The sequence below is a fragment of the Camelus dromedarius genome, chromosome 5 (genome assembly GCF_036321535.1).
Source record: "Camelus dromedarius isolate mCamDro1 chromosome 5, mCamDro1.pat, whole genome shotgun sequence".
Classification (NCBI taxonomy): Eukaryota; Metazoa; Chordata; class Mammalia; order Artiodactyla; family Camelidae; genus Camelus; species Camelus dromedarius.
In genome coordinates this window covers 5,976,083-5,994,412 of record NC_087440.1, presented here as the reverse complement: position 1 = coordinate 5,994,412, position 18,330 = coordinate 5,976,083, and the positions used below count along the sequence as shown (strand labels likewise).

At 38.0% G+C, this 18,330-nt stretch overlaps 1 protein-coding gene across 6 annotated transcripts in view; it reads right to left on the bottom strand.

Moving 5' to 3' along the window:
- Positions 1-14,510, bottom strand: part of VPS13C (vacuolar protein sorting 13 homolog C) — a 157,441-nt gene extending 142,931 nt beyond the window's left edge. For 4 of the 6 annotated variants that reach the window (XM_031452951.2, XM_064485545.1, XM_031452953.2 and 1 more), the window contains exons 1-3: positions 14,338-14,509; positions 3,159-3,202; positions 464-506 (exon numbers count right to left, since the gene is read on the bottom strand). In XM_031452951.2, coding sequence (XP_031308811.2) covers positions 464-506; positions 3,159-3,202; positions 14,338-14,437 — 187 coding nt within the window. In that variant the 5' untranslated portion in view covers positions 14,438-14,509. Of the gene's footprint in view, positions 1-463; positions 507-3,158; positions 3,203-14,337 lie in introns of all 6 variants that reach the window. The other 2 variants (XR_010380837.1, XM_031452952.2) reach the window with 2 other exon arrangements.
- Positions 14,511-18,330: the final 3,820 nt, after the last annotated feature.

Sequence of the window (18,330 nt, the reverse complement as noted above, 5' to 3'; positions counted from 1 at the left end):
TTTCTACTTATCAAAACACATCCTCCACACTACATTGCTGCACAATATATCAAGTGAAATAGTGGAACAAACATGAGGGAAAGAAGCTACACTTAAATTTTATTTACTAGAGTTTGCAAATTACACTACTTTCATATATAAAGAAAAATCACACAAAATTTGCGTATCAGTTTTGAAAATGAAGATATACTTTGTGTGGTGGAACCAAAGCCTAAAACATATCATTGCAGTTCAAACGTCCTTCCACTTTAGAAGGTAATTTTCTACTCTTTGGTCAAAAACTGTGAAGAACGTATATATTAGGTATAGTGTATGTTAAGTGCAGAACTCCAAAAGCTGTAATCAACATTAGCCAAAAACCTCTTACTTTTTGTTCAAGCTAAAAAAGATGTTAAGGAACAGGTAAAATGAAAAAAAAACTAAAAGGACTAAGAATAATTCAAATGAAGAGTGAAGTACTTACCAATTTGGCCAGCCTTGACTTTAAAAGGAACATCCAATTCACTCTTCAGAAGGAAGAAAGAAATTAAAGAACATCTTAAATTATTAAGCTCCCCACTAATCACCTTTGCATCATCACTTAAGGACACAATCAACACTAAGGAAAAACATAAAACAAATTTTCTGTACTTCAGTAACTCGTAAGGGTATGTTTTATGGCTGAAAAAAGTTATTAACTTAAACTTGACTCTGAAGAAGAAACTCACAAGAGAAGCAAAATTATAAGTAAGAACAACAGAAAAAGAGTTTGTAATTAAAGAAAGTAATCAGGCAAATCGGTTACTTGTTTTATTAACCAAACCAAGCCAGATGGAAACTCCATGAACTCTTAAAATGACAGATGGACACTGCTTATCTGAAATACCAGAAAAGGAAGAGGAAGAATCTTTTCACTTAAATAAGTTGGAAACAAATGAACAATAATTCCTTCTCAAATGAAATACTTAGGAAATGAATAAATAAATCTTAAAAGAAATGGCAGATTCTCAACATATTATTTACCACATTAGCATTCACTTTAGATAAGTCACTAACAAGTACCAATCAATAATAATGAACTTGCACTTATCCAGATTCCAAACCACTAGAAAGAAACTTCTGTATTCACAGAGTACTAAGCAATAACTTATATTCACAATGTTCACTTGAATCTTTAGAATTACCAAAAACTAAACCAGTCAGAATAGCCTTTCTGAGGGGGGAGGGTAATAGCTTAGTGGTAGAGCACGTACTTAGAATACATGAGGTCCTGGGTTCAATCCCCAGTACCTCCTCTAAAAATAATTAATTAATTAATTAAACTAATTAGCTCCCCCTGCAAGAAATAAAATAAAAACTAAATTAAAAAAAAAAGAATAGCCTTTCTGTTAGGTGTACCTTAGTAGATACGAATACTATTGAAATCTGGGCCTGAAATACGTACTTCAGGTAACAATTAACTAAATCAATCCATTAACAATTAACTGAAATAATCAATTTAATCACTTACCTGATTATTCAGTATTTTGGGTGAACAGAGACTGAACAAAATACTAACAGATTTTGATAATAAATCTTTTTATTAGACCCAAACAAAAAATCCTCACTGGTGATAAGGGAGTAGCTCTACCGTCCAGGGGTGGGGAAGAGGTGGGGAAGAGGAGAGGAAGAGGAGGGGGGCAGATAAATTCAAAGGTCTTCATATTATACAGAATACAAACAAAACTGTACACTTAGCTCTAAATGTGATCTCACACTCATTTTAATCCTCCTGAAGTTTCACACAAAATAAATGTAAAGAACCCATATCAAAGTAAAACCTCACCAATCCAGTTTAATTGGGGGAAAGGAAGCTAGTTTGAATTAATGGAGCATAAATTACAAAATAATGTATTAAATTATAACCAAAATTCAAATTAGGCTAACACAGAGTTCAATTTATCTTCTAAGTATGTTAGATATAAATATATATGTGTCCTGTAACCACAATTCTATTTTACCTTCTAAAAGATTTTTATAAATAGATTAAAAAAAAAAAAAAACCTTTGTTCCAATCTCTAACAAAAGAATCTTAAGTTCTAAATTTTTGGATAAAATTTTTAAAGTTGTAGCATCCCATATAAAGGGAAGGAAAGAAAGTTTAAATCTTTTGTGTGTCCACTACTTGTCAAGCTCTACTTTTTATCTTATTCAAGCCACAAAGGCAGAGAAATATCATACTGTTTTGTATTATTAACTCCATTTTAAAATGATTAAACTGATATTCAAAGAAATTGAGAAACTTGCCAAAAGTCACACAGCTGGTCAGAGACAAAGCTACCACTCAAACCCAGGTACATCACAGTACAAGATCCATGACCTTTCCACTATGTCAATAATAAAATAAATTGCTACTTATTAAGTTCTACCCCAAGATCTTCAACATCCAAAACTGGCTTCCATGACACCAGTCATGAGAGCATTGCGTGTACAAGACTCTCCCTAATTAAACAGTTCATCATGTAGAAACTCAGCCAGAGGTCAAAGCTAGGATTATAAAACAAACTGTACGCTAATTATAAATCTAACCCATCAATCAAAGAATAAACCCATTCTTAAGTGACTTCATAAACTCCAATTAAGTCCAACATGGAAATACCAAATGGCCAAATGGGGGATGGTGGGGGGACCTTGGAGGATGGGTTTTTTTTGTAGTAAATGACACAAATTACTTTCTGGAGCTACAAAATCTATTTTACCTCTTAACATTATGATAATATTGTAAGACTGGACTGCCAAGTGTATTTCCAAAAATATAATTATTCATTAAATAAAATGTTAAAATCAAGTCCGTATTTACCTGAAAAATATGCAAAGATAATTCTGAAGAAAACTATTTCATTAAGATAAATTCTACTACAAAGTTATGAAGTCAAATTAAGTCAAGGAAAAACATTCCATTTTTCCAAGAGATATTATTTTGATCATCAGGAAAAAAAAAATTTTTTTTAAATCTTCAATCTCAGATTTTCCCAGAGCAAACTGTTAAATAAGTAATCCTTCTTCAAGTGACTCAATCAGTTTACCTGTACCTGATACCAGATACCTAGTAACGAGGGTTTCTAAGAGGTTTCTAAGAGCAAATTAACTGACTAGTCAACACAGGTGAAAAACAAAAACAAAAACAAAACACAACTTACCAGAGCATTTTCTTTAATCTGGAGATTATCTAAAGCCACATTACCTTCAAAAAAGAAAAAGATGAAAAATATAAAGTTAATATACCAATTAGCATAACCTGTCTTAATGCAGTACCAAACACTACGACACTGTGATAATGGTAAGAATTGAGCAAAGCAAACTTCAAGAACAAAAGAGTTGCAACTCATAGACAAAAATATTAGTTGTAGTATCCTTAAGATTAGACAGTGCAAAAGAATTATAAAATATTTAAACTGTCTGACATTTAAATAGACAATAAGAAAGAAGTTGAACGCTTTCAGATCAAAGAACTTTAGAACCAAAGAAAGTATCCATCATTTTGAATGATTAAGCCAAAATCTCAAAAGAAGGAAATAAAGTGGTGACTACTAGAACAGATCAATTATCCTGTAACCCAAGATTCTTTCCTTTAGCATGGTGTCAATGGATATCTTCTACAGGAATACTGTGTTAGTCTTTTAAAACTTCAAGCATCCTATCTTACCAATAATAATTATTCTTTCATTAGTCCAACTTTCAAAAATCTATTCAGGTATTAACTTATAAAAACTAAAGCCATAATGACATGATTACATGACTCAAATTTTAAACACTGCACCTATATTTGTTTATATACAACACAAATATTCTTGCTTATGTGAAAACTTAAGCAAAAGAAAAATCTTCATTTCTCTTATATCTCTAAGGGTTACTAAAACTACAGTTTCAACATTAAATGCAAGTGTAAATTCTTCAGTTATGCATTTTCTTAATCATTCATGACACATTAATTTTTCTAAAAAAAAAATACAATGCTTCTCATGAGCCCCAGAAACATTTTTCAGTCAAGTAGTTTTTTCTTCATAGTATTTTGGAGTGAATTAAAAAGTATATTTAACACTATTATACCATTGTTAGGAATTTGCTTTTTCCCAGATCACAGATTTATGCAAGCAAAACTTATTAAGCACCTAGTATGAATTAGGTGCTGGAAAGAGAGAGAGAACTAGAGCATGCCACTCACAGCCTAGCACAGGAGACTAAAGTTCTAAAATTTGGGAAATATTCTATATTCCAATACAGGAATGCATAAGATGCGAATGAGGAGCAACTTAACTCTGCATAGGAAGATTAAGAACTTCACACAGAAGTTTAGGCTAGAAGACTGAAGAAGTATTCACTGGGTACGTAAGAAAAGAGGGCAAACAGACATGCCTGAATAAGACACATTTCAGAGACCACAAGTGAGCTGTTGCAGCTGGAGGGTGTGAGGAACGGGAAGGAGATAAATTCAGAAAGGCTGGCAGGCGCTAGACTAACAGAAGAGTTTTTAGGATGAAAAGTTCAGACTGGTTACAACAGAGAGACAAAAATGCATACAACAGGATGACAAAATCTGAGCTGTATTTTAGAACCCTTACTCTACTATCCTAAAAAACAGACCTGTCCACACAATTTAGCTACACGGATGTTGCAATATTGGTTTTAATACCAGAAAGACTGATGGAAGGGAGGGAAAGAAGGAGGGAGGGCCTAAAGAACTAAATGTCCAGGAAGATGGCATAAATCATAATCATCTATAATACAGAGCCAAAAAAATGTAGAAAGGGAAAATGTTCATAAAATACTAATTTTTAAAAAAGATTAAAGAATGCCCAGATTGATTCAATTTTGAGATTATACATATACATAGGTAACAAACAACTGTAAGACTAGACACCATAACGTAATAATCACAGTGGTTATTTCCATCTTTGTATACACATATTATAAATTTTCTAAAATAAACTGCTAGAAACTGCAATAAAAGGAGAGAAGGAGGTAAGAAGTCTCACAAGTGGGAAGAAAATACTACAGCATCCTAGGAGGAAAGCTTCTACAACACACTGAAGAGAAATGAAAGCCTGAAGGAGGCAGTAACTTCAGGGTCGAAGAGACAGAGTAAAATGTTATTTTGGAGGTAGAATCAGTAAGTTAAAAAGTTATTTTGGAGGTACAAATGACAAGATGCCATCACTGACCAAACGTAGAGATAACACAGTAGTCATGGAAAACTGACATGTGTCAAGAGCTGGGGGGAAAAAATTCCTTAAAAAGGATTACATATACAAAAATTCCATAAAGTAGAAAAATATTCCTGGATTTAATTCTGTGAGATGATGAAATGCAAAAAATTACAATTGGGAGCTCTGTTCAAGCCAAAAGAAGTGCTCCACACAGACGCTAGTGCATATGTGAAGCAATCCAAACCAGTCGAGCAAGATCTAAGACCCACATGGAGACTTGTAAACTTGCTCGTGAACTTTGATGGTTCTACCCAGTGATTCTCAACTGGCAGGTCAATGGTTACCAGGAGTGCTCAGGAGTAACCTGCAGGAGGTAGGAAGCATTTTCTAACAATTGTTAAGGCGCTAACATTATGTATGTAAAAGCAGAGATGTCCTCATAAACAGCACACTGTTTCTACCGCAGTGGCACTATGGTTCTTTAATAAAGTGACAGATGGTATTGTGAAATACTGAAAACTACCAAAATGGATAACAAAGCTACACAAGTACATTTAGAAAGGCAGACCAAAAAAAGGTAATAGTGATTACTGCTAGAAGGTAGAATTAAGGGTTTTTAACATTCTTTGGTATTTTCTAGTTTTTACAATAAAGAAAACTATTTTATTGCTTTATGTTAAATTTTTACGTTAAAATTATTATACAAATTATAATAAGAGCTGAGGAAACAAAACAAGGTGAATTCTAATCAATGCAACCTCAATATGCTTTATATAAATTCCTCCTATATCTAATATTTACCTTAATACATAAAAATATCTACTTCTACTGCTGGGAGGTCAGCAAACACATACTTCCTCTCTGAAAAATGTGAATGGTATCTAACAAACAGTATATCTAACAATGAAATAAGAATGATAACAGTCTATAAGTTATTTTCACTGAAGGAGGAGCCACTCATCCAAACACAAAGAAAAGGGGAGGAGCAGCAGCATATTTCCAGTTACACCAGGGCAAAGACACACTCATGCACGCAGCAGATGAGGGCCTTATCTAAGCAAGGCCCTGTACTAAGAAGTTCTCTTCCACTAAACTGCTTGCTTCTCTGCAGATACATGTGCTGGAGTTTCACTGTCTATCCCATGAATGTCAGAAATTCTGTTTAAATAGAACTACTTTATAAGACTAAGATTAAAGCAGGTTAATCTTAATCTTAATTAAGATTAAGACTAAGGGGGAGGATATAGCTCAAGTGGTAGAGCACATGCTTAGCATACAAAAGGTCCTGGGTTCAATCCTCAGTACCTCCTCTAAAAATAAATAAGTAAATCTAATTACCTCCCCTGCCTAAATAAATAAATAAATAAATAAGATTAAGACTAAATCCTCCTAAATATCAACCATTTTACATTCAACAGAATACTGAGGGAGAAGTTAAGATTTAGCTTTCTACTTTTACTTTAAGATAATGTAATTCTCTACACACACAAGTAACTTTATTGCTATAATCAGATCACCCGGGCTAAAACCACACAAGGCCATTGGAAGGAAGTTCCTGAAAACCTAGAGGAAAGGTAAATATTTGTGTCTAATCTTTACCAATAACGGAAAAAGGCAGGGCGGGGAGAATGACTAATAACTGGAGATGGATAAACTTAACTCTGCCAGCAAGGAAGGCACTAAAGCCAATCATGCAATCAAGGGTCCCTAATCCCATGAAGTTCTAAAGAGACCACGGTGACACACAAGAAAGGAAGTCCTATGAAGACATTTCCTTCTATGATGGATGGGAAAGGACTGAAAGATGAGAGTAAGCAACACACGAAGTCTGTGCTTCAGAAGAGGTTTCTCATTCTGACTCTGTACGATGCCCCGTAATAAACTAGCAACGTTCTGGATGAGCATGTGTGGCCAGAGAGTCACATATAAAGTTTCAAAGCTAACCTTGAAGGTTATTTTAAGAAGCACCTTAAAAGAGTAAATCTTGGATCAAAATTTATCAAATAATCTTTACAAGTGAACCAGAAGAGGAAAATGAAAGTAAAACACATTAAATTAGCAAATGAAAGCCAGGCAGGCAGAGTTGGAGTCACCTCAAAAACTACAACAGAAATAGAAATGGTTGCTAAATTGTAGAAAATAAGCTGGTATATTTATGAATAAAAATCAAATGGTACTGGCATAACTTGGAACAAGAACAAGAATGGCTTTTAAAAACACAGTCTAGAAAATAAATGTAAGAAATAGAGTGCTGATGTTAAAAACCTCCAGTCAGACATAACCCACCTGAACTTTCTCAGTTCCGCTACCCCTTATTTATGGCACTTAGCTATACAAACCCCCAACCTGATTATGAATTCCTGATTGATTCTCCTCATACGTGGTAGTCAATAAATACTGATTTTAATGAGAATGCATTTAATTATTTAGAATGCATATTATACCAAAATAGAAATGACTACAATAAGAACATAAACTTTTATATTTGAGAAAACACTCTCAGATGTATTACATTACATGATCCTCACAGCCTCCTGGTGAAGGAGGCAGGACCCAGAAAGAAACTGGGGCTTAGAGACATTAACTGACTGGCCTAAGAAAGAATATTATATAAACGTAGTAAGTGGTAGAGCCAGGGCGCAAATCTCCTGTCGCCCAATGCTGTGTTCATAACATTACACTATCTCCCAAAGTACAGAGCAGAAAGGGTAGAGAATTTTAATTCAGAAGAAAATTCTATCTTCCTTGAAAAAAATAAATGCCACACAAGAATGTGACCCAGCACTGAGATGCCTTTTGGTCTTTGCATTTTAAAAGAGTGTGAAGAAATCCAAAAACAGTAACTAAATGTCAAATCAGTACAAACCAGCAAGGACACAACCAGAAAAGAGGGTAGAGTCAAGGTTTATGATAGGAAGAAGGACAGTGCCACAGTAGAAACACAGAAGCAGGAAGTGCAGTTGGGTCAGTTTCGTACTTTTAATTTGTAGCTGTGCTAAGAATAGAACTTATGTCTCCTGTCTCCCTAGTTCATGTTCTTAATATAAAACATATTAATCCCAAACTGTGATTAAAAACAAACAAAAACGCCATGCCCTAATCCATGAAACTAGCTTTGCATATTGTAAAACGGGGAAAAAAAGAGTGTGTGGTGCTATGTATTTTTAAGATTTCCTTTTTGTATCTGTATCATAAATACTCATTATTTATCTGACAGCACATCAAATTATTCAGACACATTCATTTTCCAAAGACGTGAGCTGAAGTAAATGACGATATTGCTTAAAGTATAAATCAAATTTCTTTAATAAGTAACGTTTTAGTAAAGAACACTGAAGAAAATATTGTATCAATTCATTTCAACTAAATCTACCTATTGAACCCAAATTAACCAGTCTCCTTTTAATAGGAGTTCACAGCGACTTTGTCTTGGGCGGGGAAAGCGGATGGGGGAGAGGAAACAACTCACTCTTACTCTTTCCGTTTCCCTATTGAAACAGGAAGCCCTGGCAAAGAAAGATGGAAAGCTGCCACGTCACCAGTGAACTTTCTCCCTTTCAATTACACGTCAGGGATCTCGTAAGAGTGAGCAGTGTGGCAGAGCCTCCTAGAGGAACGGTCACCCAAGCACCAACTTCCAGTTCTAGTTGTAGAAAAGGGCTGAATTTGTAGTTAATAGTGCTATTTAAGAATGTGGAAAAGAGGTTTCAATAAACAATTTTAAGCTCTGCTTTGATCAATAATAATTGAGCCTAAACCCATGACAATATTGAACTTTTTATTATTTATTTTACATGCTCCAGGACAAGCTAGTGAGAAATGTGGCCTTCACTACACCAAGTGTTGGCTGGCAAGAAAGGAATAAGAAAAAAATTCCTCTACAAGTTTAAAAACACTTAGATACTGCTATGTTTTAGGTATCGAGGTAAAAAGAAGCAAAGAGGCCTGTTTTGGGGTTTTTTGCATTCTCTAGCTGCCCTTGCTATCTGTTAAGACAACGTACTATGTTAGATTTGGATTTGCAAATATCAGCATGTGGCTGGAACTTCATTTTTCTTGTCATATTTCATGACTGTGGCTCTCTGCCCACCAGTACTGAGTGAAGAACAGAAAGGAAAGAAACATAATTTGACTACCACTTCTTACCACGAATGCAGACCAAGAGGCAGCACCACCTAATGAAGCACTCACGCTGCTCTGGCCTTGTTCAAGTCACAGAAGCTTAAAGCCAGAAGAAATGACCTTGCCTAACCTTCTCATTTACAGAGAAGAAGCCAGTGGTCACTGGTCAGTGACGTGCCAAAAGCCACTAAACCAGAAGTACTGGACATGAAATTAGATCCCAGGTTTCCTCCTTCCTTATGTTGCTCTGCTCCAACAGCATCATGGCAGCTGATGGAAAGTGTCAGGGGTGGCGTGAAGGACAATACAGTCAGTAATCAGCACAGACTCAACCTGATGTGAAGAGCTTACAAATTATGAGGGCACTCCGCCTGGCTCCTACTCCTACTGGTGACCAGGAAGTCCTCATAACCACCCTTTGCATCCAACACATCACATTGTCTACGAATATTCCACCTGTCAAATGGAAGTGAGAGCAGCAGAATTCTGAACAGAGGATTTCCCTGATGACTTTCCACAGTGATCACTTTGAAAAATCAAACTGACAAAGGTTCTACATTGCAACAAACCTACTTAAAACAAATTGCAAAAGATCTGGTGTTTCAACATACCTTTTCAAATCTATGTTATTCTTAAAACAATTATATCTTGGACACGTTTCAAATAGCTAAGGGCTGTGCAATTTATCTCTGGTACCAGTTTGTGGGGAACAAATACCTAGATGAACCTTCCTACCTGCATAGGCAGCAACATGCTCACCAGGCACTTTTCTGAACCCTTGAAAATCTGCCTTACAAACTAACTGGCAGGTAATGTAAGCACCATAAATGTAAATTCAAATGCAAATAGGGTTTTTTTTGTTTTGTTTTAAAAACTTTCTTTGGAGAATAAGACAGGTTTAGACACGCAGTATTAGCTCTACACAAAATTATCACAGTACAGAATGTGAAAACCCTTAAGTCTGAAGTCTAGAAGAAACATACTTATAAAAATGCAGGCAGACCTGGTTTTCCTGCACTTCACATTCCTGAGCTTCACAGATACTGCATTTTTTTCAAACTGAAGGTTTGTGGCAATCCTGCATGGAGTAAACCTGTCAGTGCCACTTTTCCAACAGTATTTGCTACCTCATGTCTGTGTGTCACATTTTGGTAGTTCTTGCAATATTTCAAACTTTTTCATTATTACTGCATTTGTTATGGTGATTTGTGATCAGTGATCTCTGATGTTCCTACTGCAAAAAGATCATGATTCACTGAAGGCTCCGGTGATGGTTAGCATTTTTGGCAGTAAAGTATTTTTTAATTAGGTACGTACTTTTTTTTTAGACAAAATGCTACTATATACTTAAGAGATTACAGTGTGGTCTACACATTAACTTTTACATACTAGAAAACCAGAAAACTCATGTGATTTGCTTTATTTCAATATTCACTTTATTGCAGCGGTCTGGAACCAAACCCTCAATATCTCCAAGGTATGCCTGTAAAATAAAACAAGGAAGCTGTTTCCCATCACTTGGCTGTTTGTGTATCATCACTGTTAATATCAGTGTTAAAAATTTAACAATTACAATTAAAAAGGATTTTCACATCACTTATCTCACAAACACAGTATTATTTCCCCATTTTAAAAGAGGGGTAAGGAAACTGAGGCTTAAATAATTAAAATGTTTTGCTCAAGGGTCCCCCAGCTAATAAATAATCAGGGCCTCATTTTTATACACAACAGCAAGAATTTTTTTTTAAAAAATCATTCTGCTTTAAATCACTAAAAAATATACAGGAATTGCTTGGCATAAAAAAATCTTTAAAAGAATAGAAACAGAAGAAAAATGATAAAGTTTTTTTGTTCTGGGTTTTTTTTTTTTCCTTCTCCAATTTAAGGCAATAGCTGCAGTATACTTCCTGATTCTAGACATTTCGATAATTTTCCCCTTCTTTCTCACTCTGTAACTTTTGTTTATAGTGGATTTCACTGTGAATACCTGTTTATGTATGAATGTCTGCAAAGCACACTGTTTTTCAAATTATGTCAAGACAACATTTTGATTCTTAAAACTACTTCCTGATATCATCCAAGCAAAGACTATGCATTTTTACTGACATGATACCTAGTCACTTCTTGAGACAGCTGTTTCTCTCTTAAGTTATAAATTTCATGAAGCATATAATTCCTCTAAGTCCTTTTTAATTTCTTACTACAACTTGCTTAGCACCAGAAGGTCTCTTATAAATGCAGAATACAATCTCCAATATTCTCCTTAGACTAGAGTCTCTCAACAAACATTCGGGCTGAGTAATTCTTTGCTGCAGGGAGTTGTCCCGTGCGCTGTGCAATGCAGCAGTATTCAGAGGTTCACCCACCAGATACCAACAGCACACCTCTGCCCCTCAGTGTGACAACCAAAAATGTCTCAGACATCCCAACGACCCTCTAGGAGGCAGTCATCTAGGGCTGAAAACCACTGCCACGGACTAGTCGAAGAGGTATCAATTTGGCTTACCTTTTGATAGGGAAGAATAGTAAGGTTAGCTGTGTGAAATTTTTGAGGGTTGAATTTCTCCCTTTCTAAAGATATGAAAACCTAACAAGAAAAAAGACTGAAAAAATCAAACTCGATCATAACTCATAAACCTTATCTAAAGCAAATTGTTTTCACATAAGATTATATATAATTTTAAATTCTTTATAAAACTTGTCAACATCATAGATGTCATAAAAATCAGCAGTTCTATTAAATTAATAATCCCACTTGTTTACCATAAAAATTTAAGATAAATTTCTTCAAAGAACAGAAATAGTCAACTCACATTTTGCCTTTCCATCTTAATGAGGGAATTAATGTTAAAGACAATATACTGAGCAATAACTTCAAAAGTTCATGCTTTATTCCTTCCTTTATAACTATCACACAAATAAAAGGCAATAAAACTTTACAGAAGCACAGCTATGGGCTGATAAACCCGACTGGACTGCACACTGGAGAGACTTCCTAAAGGAAATGGGTTTATTTGCTCAGGCCTATTATAAAGCTGATGTTGACCACAGGCAGAATACTTAACTGTAAAAAAAGAAAATAAGATGAAAGAAAAGAGTCTCCTTTCCTACACTTCACCAAGAAAGAGGGGGGAAATGGTGTAAAATTATCATTACGGCATTTTAATTTCAGTTGTGAAAAAGTTCAAAATCCTCAGGCAGTATACGTCACAATTTCACAGGAAAAAAATATTCACAATTAGAATCACAGAGTACTGGCACTGGAAGGACACTTAGGGGTTAACTGGTTCAACCCCTAAGTTTAGACAAAAAGGAAAATAAGATTTGGAAGGGAAGGAATCTTCTAATGTATCCCCACACTTTCTTTCTTTCAAAAAACATCTAAGGTAAATAGGGCAAAGCATTATAACTTGGGCAAACAATTCTGAATAGTGATTACAGAGGAATATTATACTATCTGCTATGATTTTTTTTGTATTAAAGGTGAAATTAAAATGAAGAAATCAAGGGCCAGTAAGGTAAATGGATTTGTCCAACACAACCACCTAAAACCCAAGTTTCCTAAATGCTAGCCCAGAGCCTTTTCATATTTCAAATAATACTTACAAACTACAAGGATAATAATAATTTAATAATAATTGGCATTATTAGACTATAATCTGGGGAAACACTTGATCCCTGCAGAAGGCACTGGACATTTACTTCCTAAAATGTCTCCTTTACTTCTCTTTCTCTTGCACCATACTTAGCATTGGAGGAGGGCGTGTGAGCAAAGTATGTATTGCTGGGCAAACCAGTGAACCAATAAAGCAATCAGTAACTGACTAAAAGCTGGCTCCTCCATAATTTAGGGCAGCACAATTGCCCAATATAAATATATGGTCCACGTATGTAATTATAAATTTTAGGAGTCAGGTTTCCTAAAAAGTAGAAAGAAATGGGGGAATGAATGTTAATAATTTATTTTACCCAATATATTCAAATATTATCATTTCACCATGAAATCAACATAAAAATCTGTTGCGATATTACAACAGAGTATTTTCCTGAGTATTTTCAAAACTCGATGTGTACTTTATACTTACAGCACACCTCAATTTGCACTAACTACACTGCAAATACTCAACAGGCACAGGGGTTAGTGGCTACCTTTGGACAGATCAGTCAGACCCAAAACTATTTATTGACTGAATTAAAAGCAGTTCCAACTATTTGAGGAGTCCTTTGATTTTTCCCTACAAAGCTGACAAAACTCCAAGTACTTTGTAGACTAAGAAAACTAACCCCAGTGTCCCCAAAGGTTAACATGTAAGGGGTACAAATAACTAAGCTTCTTGAAGAGTGCAGAAGCACGCTACTCTCTACATCTTATACACTTAGCCTCTAGGATAGAAACAGGGGTGTAAATTCTTCCGCATGCAACCAAGCAGCACCTAATTAATGATGATGCTGGTCGTGGCTTGAATTTCGCTCTATCGTTCCAAAACAAAAGTCACTTTCTCAACAGCTGAAAGAATTATGAGTAAGAATCCCTACCGACAGGCCTTTCGTAAATATCTTCCCCCTGCTCGCTAACCACTGCCAGGGGAGATAATTGAAAGACAATTTCCTCTTTCTTCTCCTTGGTGCCACTGTGAGCGCGTGTGACCAAGCAGCCATCCTCGCTCCACGCGGGGCGGGAGCAGGGAGGGTTTTTTATGCTGCGGAGCCCACGGGGCCAGGCTGAGGGCAGCGGGAGGCCCCCCAAGGTGCGCAGGCAGGACAGGGCAGGGGCTTCGGCCTAAGGTACGTGAACGCTGGGAACCCCGGCAGCCCGGGCGCGACGCGGCCGCGCCTCCCCATCTTGGGCCGGCACCCCGGGACCCTGTGGCGTTGGAGGCGGGCATAGGCCTGCCGACGCCCCACACCTGCCGCCCGGGGAGGGGACCCCGCCAAGCGCCCTCCCCGGAGGCGGAGCCTCGCGCGGTGAAGGGAGCAGGGCCCGGGCTGGAGCCCCTCGGCCAGCGCCGGCACACCCCCCCGTACCCCCCGGCCGCGCCTTCCTGCTTACCGCCCCAGATCCCCAGCTTCAGCTGGGACTTGTTCAGGTTCTCCACATAGTCCCCCAGGAAGCGGTTCAGTAGGTCCGCGACCACCGACTCCAGCACCATGGTGGGGCCGCGGCGCGGGAGAAGGAGGAGCCGGAACCGCCCGGCGCAGCTGAGGGCGGCGACCCGCGCCGCGAATGACAGCCCCCCGGGCGCCGGCCCGCCCCCGCGCCGCGCAGCACCGCGCGTGACCCGGCCTGTGCGCAGGCGCGCCGCCGCCGCCGGCTCCGGAAGGTGCGTGGACCCACGGCAGTCTCGCCCCCTCGGGGAGGTGGCCCCTGGGGCCCCGGCCGTCCGGGAGTGGGCGGAGGCGCAGCGGGGAAGCCTGCACCGGAGGAAAGGGATGGTAGAGAAGAAGGGAGGGCAGGAGTTGTTGAGCGCGGGGACATCTCTGTCCGCTCTGCTTCCCCGCCGTCGCCTTCTGTTGACCTCGTCCCGGCCGAAAGCAGCGCTGCGGCGCCTCGCCCGGAGCCCAGCCGGTGGCAGCCCGGCGCTTCCCAGGCCTCCAGTCCACCTTGAGCGCCTCCTAAGTAACCATCCCCTCAGGAGGGGAAAAGGAGACCCTGCACACTTGCGCTGTTACCTATCAACTCCACCTAGAACCAGCTCTCCGCCAATTTTTGCTTCCTGAAAACACACTTTAATAATTTACAAGTGGAAGGAGGGGAAACAGCCGCATCGTAAAATGGCAGATAAAATGGAAACTGAATATGCATTTTGTTAACTCGTTCTTTTACTCTCTTTTGTGCCTGATTGCCTCTTCCTTAACTCAGGGGCTACTTCTTAGTTATCTACCTCATTACAGAAATAAACAAAACGTAGTACTTCCTTGGTTTTCCTTAAGGTATGGCTTAGCTGTTACTTATTTATCGCGTTCTTTCATGCAATCTTGAACTGCTTCTGGTGTGGCAAGACGTAGAAAGTGGGGCTTTTATAATGCAAGGACTTTTTAAGTTAGTTAAATGAAACCACCCATTGACAAGCCAATTCTCTTCAGAGAACAGGATTTTTTTCCCCTAAAATTTATTTCAAAAAACTGTTGAGATACTGTAAGCTAAAATAAACCTAAGAAATATTATTTGTAGTCACAAGTTTTTTAAATGCTTTGCTACACTTTATGTATGGAAAACTATGTGTGAATTGCTCTTACCTGCTGTGAACAGTTTGTACCCCCTAAAATTCGTAGGCTGAAATCCTAACCTCCCTTGTCAAGGTATTAGGTGGGGCCTTTGGGATTAATCAGGTAATTAGGCAGAGCTCACGAATGGGATTAATACCCTTCTAAAAGAGACCCAGAAGCTCCCTTGCCCCTTCTGCCATGTGAGGATACATCAAGAAGACAGCCATCTATGAACCAGGAAGTGGGCCGTCATCAGACATTGAATCAACTAACACCTTGATCTTGGACTTCCTAGAACAGAGAGAAATAAATTTGCATTGATTTTAATCCACCCAGCCTATGGTATTTTGTAATAGCAGCCTGAACAGATTAAGACAATCAAAAAGAAAAATGGTTACTTAAATACAAAGCCCATGAGAGAAGAAAAAATGTCAAAATCTCTACAACTGATATTATGTAAAACAGATGTAAAAGGATGAACCAATACTAACCAGTATTGGTGTTATCAGTATCCACCTCCATCCTTCACTCCTGCACACAGAAGCTAAATCCTTAACCTTTGGTTTTTCCTAGATTAGTCACCCTGACAAATTACCTAGGATGTATTTTGAAGCACTTTATACTTCTTCCCTTCACCGTCCACAACCAGTTAACAGCCAAACCTGGTTATTATGCTTTTGCCGTATTTCCAGAATTCTCCTTATATCTCATCTGGGCCATGCAGTCACCTCCTAACTGACCTGGCCTCCAGTTTTTCCTTTCTCCATCCATCTGCACACTGTCACCAGAGCTAATTTTCCAAAGTACATGTGAGCTTAGGTAAGTTACCTGCTCAAAAACACTCAATTCAGCGTTCAGAAAGCCCTCTTCAACCTGTCCCAAATTTATTTCCAGTCCGCCCCCAACAACCCTTCTTTGTATATGCACAGGAGAATGCAAAAAAAAAAAAAAATTACACGTTCTGGTTGAGATAGGCACACACCATAAAAAGTTAAAAAACAAATAATGCAAGGTTGTATGAATAACAGTGAAGATGATGTGAAAGATGCCATGGACAGAATAGTGTGGTCAAGAAAATGGAACAGAAGGTATAATCTGGTGGGAGAAGTGGGCAATACTAATCCTTGTGTAATACCAATTTCTTGCACTTTTATGCTACCTTACACTTTTGAAAGAATAATGCATATGCATGCCTTTATAAGCATTATTACACTTTATTAATACTTCTTCAGTTGTACTTCATGGGTTATCATGCCATTATTATGCGAAGGTATGCATTTTCAAGTAAGCCTTACAAAAGATCTGTGAGATGAGTGATGAAGATAGTACTATTGTCCCCATTTCATAGGAAAATTAAAGTCACTGATTTACTTAAAATTAGGTAATTTGCATAGAATTGCAAGGTGCTTATTTCCTTCAGCTCCCTGAGCACTGCCACCAACTTTTCTTTTTAAGTAAGTACAGGTAAATCACCTGTAAGTAATTTCTCAGAGATCTGACTTTGAAAGGTTAATGACAGAATGGAAAATCTTAGGATGGAAAAATTCAGCTCAAAATTGTCAGCAGGAATAATGCTATTACCATATAGTATAAAAAGCTTTTAAGTTTTAACATTTTACTTTTTAAGTATGTTTTGAGGGGATTGGTCATTATGTGCGCAGAGTTATGCCCCAAATTTCCCGTAATTCTTGATAAAGTCTGAAATTTACAGTCCTAATCCAAAACAAACTGTAACTAATGTCAAGAAACATCATTAGCTCTCAAAGGCATAGCGCTATACCAAAAAGAATTTGGATACAAAGGTTAACTAAAGGAAAGGAACATTCTAGTCATTAGAGCTCTTATAGTCATTCTGGCTTCAGAACAATGAGAGGGATAACAAAGGCAATTGCAGAGCTAAACCGCACTGAGGGTTGGAGCAATAAAAACAGATGAGCAAAATATTTCTGGTCAAAACAAAAGTCGAAATTAGAGACACGTTAAAAAAAAATTAACCACTCTTGCTTAAAAATTGAAAAACAAGAAATTCTAACATTACACTACCTCGTACCCACACCCCATTCCCCAGCCTTCCAGTTTGTTGAGAAAAGCAAAAGGGATTGGGACCAGGGGTGGGGTGGGGTAGGGGAGGAAAAGGAGGAGAAAGCTAGAGAATACACAGGATGCCATGGATTTTCAGAAACATTAGGAAGCTTCACTGGGAGAAAGCACATGACTGGATTGCAGAATGTTAGAGACAGAGGAGAACAAGAATCATCTGTTTAATCCAACCCCACCCTTTGACAGAAGGAGACACTGAGTTCAAGGGAGAATTAAGGGACTTGCTAAAGTCCCACCACAAGTTAGCAGCCATCAGAACTAAAACCCAAGTGTCCCAGCTCCCTGATCTGTGTTCTTTCCATTACTCCATACTCTAGTTCTGCTGAATGAGATGAATAAGTCAGAACACCAGTATTTTATGTGGTTGTAAATGCTCTTCTTCTTGCTTTCCTTGACACCCTATCTCCTATATATTATTTTTTAGGTCGGCTTTAAACTGTTCAGTTTCCTTCCACTCCAAGAGCACCTCTGACCTTAATGGTGTGGGATGCATGTATGCTTACTTCGTAGAATTGTTTTCCAGCTCCATCACTGGATGTCCCCATAGCTGTGAGCGCTGAATGATCGCAGTCTTCCTCTGAGTAAATTTGTGTGATCCAGATACAGGGCCTCATCCTGTTATTCTGTTCTCCCAAGTACCGCAGGGCTCATACTTCCGAGGTAAGGAAAACATAAGGTTTAATGCGGTCACAGGAGACCAGTCACACAAGGACACAACTCTGCTGTTTTCAAGCTT